Source organism: Lytechinus pictus, unplaced genomic scaffold (genome assembly GCF_037042905.1).
Source record: "Lytechinus pictus isolate F3 Inbred unplaced genomic scaffold, Lp3.0 scaffold_241, whole genome shotgun sequence".
Taxonomy (NCBI): domain Eukaryota; kingdom Metazoa; phylum Echinodermata; class Echinoidea; order Temnopleuroida; family Toxopneustidae; genus Lytechinus; species Lytechinus pictus.
This window is the reverse complement of record NW_026974361.1, coordinates 5001-12500: the sequence shown is the minus strand read 5'-3', so window position 1 is coordinate 12500 and position 7500 is coordinate 5001. Positions and strand designations below refer to the sequence as shown.

Genomic DNA, 7500 nt, shown 5'->3' with positions numbered 1-7500 from the left:
CGATCGGGAGGCCAGCCACCTGCCGGGCCGACAGGGCGGGGGAGGTCGAGGCCAGGGTGCCGGACTTTCCCTCGGAGGAAGGCTGGGGCTTCGAGCGGGAGGCCAGCCACCTGCCGGGCCGACAGGGCGGGGGAGGTCGAGGCCAGGGTGCCGGACTTTCCCTCGGAGGAAGGCTGGGGCTTCGAGCGGGAGGCCAGCCACCTGCCGGGCCGACAGGGCGGGGGAGGTCGATGCCCGGCACCCGACTTTAAACTCCGAGGTGGGCAGGGGAGAGCCTGCCCTCCTCCAGTCCGACAGGGCCCCGTACGTTGAAGCCGGGCACCCGCTCTTCCTCTCAGGAGTCGACAGGGGCTCTTGAGCGACAGCCAGCCCAACACCAGTCGGCCAGGTCGGCGTGGTTCGAGGCCAGCCACTCGGTCATCCTCTCCGAGGTGGGCAAGGGCTTTTGAGGGAGACACAGCCCAACAGCAGACGGCCAGGGCCCCGTACGTCGAAGGCAGGCAACCGCTCTACCTCTCCGAGGTGGGCAGGGGCTTTTGAGGGAGACACAGCCCAACAGCAGAGGGCCAGGGCCCCCTATGTCGAAGGCAGGCACCCGCACTCGAACTCAGAGGTGGGCAGGGGCTTTTGAGGGAGACACAGCCCAACAGCAGACGGCCAGGGCCCCGTACGTCGAAGGCAGGCAACCGCTCTTCCTCTCCGAGGTGGGCAGGGGCTTTTGAGGGAGACACAGCCCAACAGCAGTGGGCCAGGGTCCCGTACCTCCAGACCGGGCAGCCGCTCTTCCTCTCCGACGTTTCCAGGGGCTTTTGAGCGACAGCCAGCCCACCTCCAGTCCGACAGCCAGCCGTAGGTCGACGCCAGGCACCTGCTCGTCCTCTCCGACGTTTGCAGGGGCTCCTGAGCGACAGCCAGCTCACCTCCAGTCCACTAGCCCCCCGTAGGTCGAGACCAGGCACCCGCTCTTCACTTCAGACGTCGGCAGGGGCTCTTGAGCGACACACAGCCCACCTCCAGTCCGCTAGCCCCCCGTACGTCGAAGCCAGTCACTCGAACTACTTCTCCGACGTTGGCAGCGGCTCCTGAGCGACAGCCAGCCCAACACCAGTCGGCCAGGGCCCCGTAGGTCGAGGCCAGGCACTCGCTCTTCCAGTCCGAGGTTGGCAGCGGCTCCTGAGCGACAGCCAGCCCAACACCAGTCCACTAGCCCCCCGTACGTCGAGGTTAGGCACCCGCTCTTCCTCTCCGAGGTGGGCAGGGGCTGTTGAGGGAGACACAGCCCAACAGCAGAGGGCCAGGGCCCCGTATGTCGAGGCCAGCCACTCGCTCACCCCCTCCGAGGTGGGCAGGGGCTCCTGAGCGGCAGCCTGTCCACCTCCAGTCCGACAGCCAGGCGTAGGTAGAGGCCAGGCACCCGCTTTACCTCCTTGACCTTTTCAGGGGCATTTGAGCGACAGCCAGCCAAACACCAGAGGGCCAGCCCCCCGTAGGTCGAGACCAGGCACACGCTCTTCACTTCAGATGTCGGCAGGGGCTGTTGAGCGACGGCCAGCCCAACAGCGGTCGGCCAGGCCCCCGTAGGTCGAGGCCAGGCACTCGCTCTACCTCTCCGACTCGGCATCGACACCCTGGCCAACTCCAGACGGCCAGGGCACCGTACCTCGAGGGCAGGCAGCCGCCATTACACTCCGAGGCGGGCAGGGGCTGTTGAGCGGGTCACAGCCCAACAGCAGTGGGCCAGGGTCCCGTACCTCCAGACCGGGCAGCCGCTCTTCCTCTCCGACGTTTCCAGGGGCTTTTGAGCGACAGCCAGCTCACCTCCAGTCCACTAGCCCCCCGTAGGTCGAGCCCAGGCACCCGCTCTTCCTCTCCGACGTCGGCAGGGGCTCTTGAGCGGGACACAGCCCACCTCCAGTCCGCTAGCCCCCCGTACGTCGAAGCCAGTCACTCGCACTACTTCTCCGACGTCGGCAGGGGCTCCTGAGCGACAGCCAGCCCAACACCAGTCCACTAGCCCCCCGTACGTCGAGGTTAGGCACCCGCTCTTCCTCTCCGAGGTGGGCAGGGGCTGTTGAGCGACACCCAGCCCAACACCAGTCCACTAGCCCCCCGTTCGTCGAGGTTGGGCACCCGCTCTTCCTCTCCGAGGTGGGCAGGGGCTCCTGGGCGACAGCCAGCTCACCTCCAGTCCACTAGCCCCCCGTACGTCGAAGCCAGGCACTCGCCCTACTTCTCCGACGTCGGCAGGGACTCCTGAGCGACAGCCAGCTCACCTCCAGTCCACTAGCCCCCCCGTACGTCGAAGCCAGGCACTCGCACTACTTCTCCGACGTCGGCAGGGGCTCCTGGGCGACAGCCAGCTCACCTCCTGTCCACTAGCCCCGCGTACGTCGAAGCCAGTCACTCGAACTACTTCTCCGACGTCGGCAGCGGCTCTTGAGCGACAGCCAGCCCACCTCCAGTCCACTAGCCCCCCCGTACGTCGAAGCCAGGCACTCGCACTACTTCTCCGACGTTTTCAGGGGCTCCTGAGCGACAGCCAGCCCAACACCAGTCCACTAGCCCCCCGTACGTCGAGGTTGGGCACCCGCTCTTCCTCTCCGAGGTGGGCAGGGGCTCCTGAGCGACAGCCAGCCCAACACCAGTCCGCTAGCCCCCCCGTACGTCGAAGCCAGTCACTCGAACTACTTCTCCGACGTCGGCAGGGGCTCCTGAGCGACAGCCAGCTCACCTCCAGTCCACTAGCCCCCCGTACGTCGAAGCCAGTCACTCGAACTACTTCTCCGACGTCGGCAGCGGCTCTTGAGCGACAGCCAGCCCACCTCCAGTCGGCCAGGGCCCCGTACGTCGAGGTTAGGCACTAGCCCTTCCACTCCGGCGTTTTCAGGGGCTCGTGAGCGACACCCAGCCCAACACCAGTCCACTAGCCCCCCGTACGTCGAGGTTGGGCACCCGCTCTTCCTCTCCGAGGTGGGCAGGGGCTCCTGGGCGACAGCCAGCCCAACACCAGTCCACTAGCCCCCCGTACGTCGAGGTTGGGCACCCGCTCTTCCTCTCCGAGGTGGGCAGGGGCTCCTGGGCGACAGCCAGCCCAACTCCAGTCCACTAGCCCCCCCGTACGTCGAAGCCAGTCACTCGAACTACTTCTCCGACGTCGGCAGCGGCTCTTGAGCGACAGCCAGCCCCCCTCCAGTCGGCCAGGGCCCCGTACGTCGAGGTTAGGCACTAGCCCTTCCACTCCGGCGTTTTCAGGGGCTCGTGAGCGACACCCAGCCCAACACCAGTCCACTAGCCCCCCGTACGTCGAGGTTGGGCACCCGCTCTTCCTCTCCGAGGTGGGCAGGGGCTCCTGGGCGACAGCCAGCCCACCTCCAGTCCGCTAGCCCCCGTACGTCGAAGCCAGTCACTCGCACTACTTCTCCGACGTCGGCAGGGGCTGTTGAGCGACGGCCAGGCCCCAGTAGGTCGAGGCCAGGCACTCGCTCTACCTCTCCGACTCGGCATCGACACCCTGGCCAACTCCAGACGGCCAGGGCCCCGTACGTCGAGGCCAGGCACTCGCTCTTCCACTCCGAGTTCGGCAGCGGCTCCTGAGCGACAGCCAGGCCAACAGCAGTCCGGCAGCCCCCCCGTACTTGGAGGTTAGGCACCCGCTCTTCCTCTCCGAGGTGGGCAGGGGCTCCTGGGCGAAGGCCAGCCCACCTCCAGTCCGGCAGGGCCCCGTACTTCGAGGTTAGGCACCCGCTCTTCAACTCCGAGGTGGTCAGGGTCTCTTGAGCGACAGCCAGCCCACCTCCAGTCGGCCAGCCCCCCGTACGTCGAGGCCAGGCACTCGCCCTTCCACTCCGACGTTTTCAGGGGCTCCTGAGCGACAGCCAGCCCACCTCCAGTCCGACAGGGCCCCGTACTTCGAGGTTAGGCACCCGCTCTTCAACTCCGAGGTGGGCAGCGGCTCTTGAGCCGGACACAGCTCACCTCCAGTCCACTAGCCCCCCGTACGTCGAGGTTAGGCACCCGCTCTTCCTCTCCGAGGTGGGCAGGGGCTCCTGAGCGACAGCCAGCCCACCTCCAGTCCGACAGGGCCCCGTACTTCGAGGTTAGGCACCCGCTCTTCAACTCCGAGGTGGGCAGCGGCTCTTGAGCCGGACACAGCTCACCTCCAGTCCACTAGCCCACCGTACGTCGAGGTTAGGCACCTGCTCTTCCTCTCCGAGGTGGGCAGGGGCTCCTGAGCGACAGCCAGCCCAACACCAGTCCAACAGGGCCCCGTAGGTCGAGGCCAGGCACCCGCTCTTGATCTCCGAGGTTCGGCAGGGGCTCGTGAGCGGGACACAGCCCAACACCAGTCGGCCAGGGCCCCGGAGGCAGGTCCATGGAATTGGGCTGTGTCTGCCGGGGGCTTTTCTTTTTTTCTGAAATAAAAACTTTATCTTTATTCTTATTTCGACAGGATGTCCAGGCCGCCAGTCCTCCGTGCGTCGAGGCCAGGGCGTCGCTCTTGCAATCAAGAGTGTCCGAGGCCTGAGAGCGGGAGACATCCGAACAGCATGCCGACAGGCCCCCGGAGGCAGATCCATGGAATTGGACTCTGTCTGCCGGGGGCTTTTTTTTGTTAAATTTATAATTTCATTTTATTTCGACAGGATGGCCAGGCCAGCCAGGATTTTATGTGGTAATACGTCATGCCCTTCCTGTTCGAATGAAATTGTTACACTATACTGAAATGCTGATAAGACAATACAGGGGAATGCAGTGATTTTTGGAGCTGATATGTGAATTATACTACATGCAGATTATTTGAATGAAATTTGTAATTGTACGCGATGGGTGGACACATCTTAGAACATTTTTCTTTGGTGGTAATACAGTAACTATTTTTTTTTTTTGTTAAAAAAGGTACCATTGATTGCAACGTGTGATTAAAATCTTTTTGGACACAATACAGTAGTTTTTCGGAAAGTGTGTCATTACTTCATGCTTGATTCTGAAATGATTTTTTTTGAAATACTGAACTGCCTTCAATGAAACTTTGATTACACACCTCTAATTCAATTCTTTTGGGATTCAACATGCTAATACTTCATGCTATTATCATGGGAAGGAAATTTTCAAACTGCGATGAAATGCAAACAACACACATGCATTTTAAACCTCTTTGGAGGCAGCACAGTACCTTTTTGTAATGATGTGAACACTTCTGGCTGCTCACCGGAGATTCCGACCGGCAGAACTCGACGCAGCGCGGGCCGAGAGCGCCCCGCATGCCGGGCCGACCCTCCCGCTCACCCACGCAGGAGATGGCGGGAGATTGTGACGGGCAGATCTCGACGCAGCGGGCCGACAGCGCCCCGCATGCCGAGCCGACCCTCCCGCTCACCCACCCGGGCGTCGGCAGACGATTCCGACCGGCAGATCTCGACGCAGCGGGCCGACAGCGCCCCGCATGCCGAGCCGACACCCCCGCTCACCCAGCCAGGAGTCGGCAGGAGATTCTGACCGTCGGATCGGCCGACAGCGGGGGAAGGGGCCGGGGGTCCGCTCGCCGGACTGTTTCCCGCGAGAACGGGGTCGTCCGAGGGCGCAGGCTCCCCGCGGTGGGCACCATCGGATTCGCCGTCCTCGGTTTGCCCAGGGCGGCCCGAGCCCTCCGCCGCTGCGCCGTCGGGTCGTCCGGTGTCGCCCTCGGTGTGAATTTCGCATTGACTTGCGTGTTGTAAGCGGTGTTTATCGGGAGGGGTCTTTCGTCCTGCTGCCAGGGGGTCAAGCGGGGACGCAGGGTCCCCGGGGTGGGTACCATCGGACGCGGCGTCCGGGGTTTGCCCGGGGTGGGCCGGGTGCCGGGGCGGCCAGGGCCCGGCCTTCGATTTTCCACGGGCGGGTCGGGCCGGCAGCGGCACCCACCTCGACCGGGCGGCTGGGCTCGGCGGGGAAGGAGCAGGGGGCCCGCTGGGCGGATTTTTTCCAGCGGAGACGGGGTCACCCGGGGATGCAGCGTCCCCGGGATGGGCACCATCGGACGCGGCGTCCGGGGTTTGCCCGGGGTGGGCCGGGTGCCGGGGCGGCCAGGGCCCGTGCTTCGATTTTCCACGGGCGGGTCGGGCCGGCAGCGGCACCCTCCTCGACCGGGCGGCTGGACACGGCGGGGAAGGAGCCGGGGGGCCCGCTGACCGGATTTTTTCCAGCGGAGACGGGGTCTTCGAGGGAAGCAGGGTCCCCGGGGTGGGCACCATCGGACGCGGCGTCCGGGGTTCGCCCACGGCCGGCCGGGCCACCCGCCGCCGGGCCGGGCTTCCGCTGCTGCGACGCCTTCTCGTCCGGTGTCAGCCTGGATTCGGGGTAAAATTCGTATTGACTCGCGTGTTATAAGGGGTGTTTTGGGGGAGGGGTGTTTGGTCTCCGGAGACATATATAGGGAAGGGGTGTTTCTTGGAAATTCGGCTGCTTTTCGCCCTTCAGCGGGATTCGGACGCCCTCCGCCGGAGACGGGCGATGGGAAGGTCCCTCCGGCCGCTGAAAACACCCTCGTCGGGAGAAAAAACGGATTTTTGGGCCAACTTCCGGTTTAGGATTTTGTACAGCGCCGTGAATGGAAAAAGGAACTGGCGCACGATCTGGAGGGTCGAAAATCCCTATTGAAACGCGTGTTGTAGCGTCGTTTTAGGGGGAGGGGTGTCAGACCACCCGCAGGATATATGAGGGAGTGGTCTCGAGCGATCGAGCACTCTCGTGAAAAACACACGTAGTACTACGTTATAGGCATGAGGCCCTCGCACCGGCCCGCAAGAAGAACCCCGGTCGTCCACGGAACCCCGGGAGGTCCTTGCGGCCAGGCGAGGCAAGGTTGGCATGGATGGAGAGAGGTGGCTGGGGAAGAGGGCTGCGCCCCATAGCCGCAACGTACGCCCCCCGCGCCCGCCGGCCGGGGGTAGTCGGTTGGTAGAGAACGCCGGAGAGACCGACGGCCCACGCGGTCCGGCCAGGAAGCACGGGATCGCAACGCACGAGAGGGAAACAGAAGGGAGCCCGATCGCCCGCGCCTCGCGGACACGTCCTTCTCTGCCGTGGACTGGAGCTTGGTGTCCCGTGGGGTTGTAGCTTGCCTCGATCTTCGGACCGGCCAAGCCCCCTGTGAGCCCATGATTCTGGCGAAACGGGTGAAGGCACCGTCCCGACGCCCGCCGGGCGAGCACTACCGGAGCGTCCCCCTGCCCCGCTCCCCTGCACGCACCCCGTCGCCCACCCGGCCGGGCCCTTGGCCGCCGTCGAGAGGGAGAGAAATGGAAGGTTACGAATTCGGGCGGCTCGCGCGAGCCCTGCCCGAGCTGCCATCGGTCGTCCCCCCGGGACCCCGCCGGCAGCTACCTGGTTGATCCTGCCAGTAGTCATATGCTTGTCTCAAAGATTAAGCCATGCATGTCTTCGTGCAAGCTCCCCGGAGCGAAACTGCGGATGGCTCATTAAATCAGTTATGGTTCATTGGATCGAGTCCCCCGGACATGG

General features: G+C 64.3%; 1 protein-coding gene and 1 non-coding gene across 2 annotated transcripts in view; one reads left to right on the top strand and one right to left on the bottom strand.

The window, feature by feature from the left end:
- Positions 1-5282: 5282 nt before the first annotated feature.
- LOC135159394 (uncharacterized) lies at positions 5283-6230 on the bottom strand. Its single transcript, XM_064115564.1, has one exon. It carries the CDS (start codon positions 6228-6230, stop codon positions 5283-5285), a length of 948 nt encoding a protein of 315 aa, XP_063971634.1.
- A 1129-nt stretch (positions 6231-7359) lies between these two features.
- Positions 7360-7500, top strand: part of LOC135159402 (small subunit ribosomal RNA) — a 1816-nt gene continuing 1675 nt past the window's right edge. Inside the window, exon 1 of the ribosomal RNA XR_010298139.1 lies at positions 7360-7500. This exon is cut by the window's right edge and continues 1675 nt beyond it. This is a non-coding gene — a ribosomal RNA (small subunit ribosomal RNA).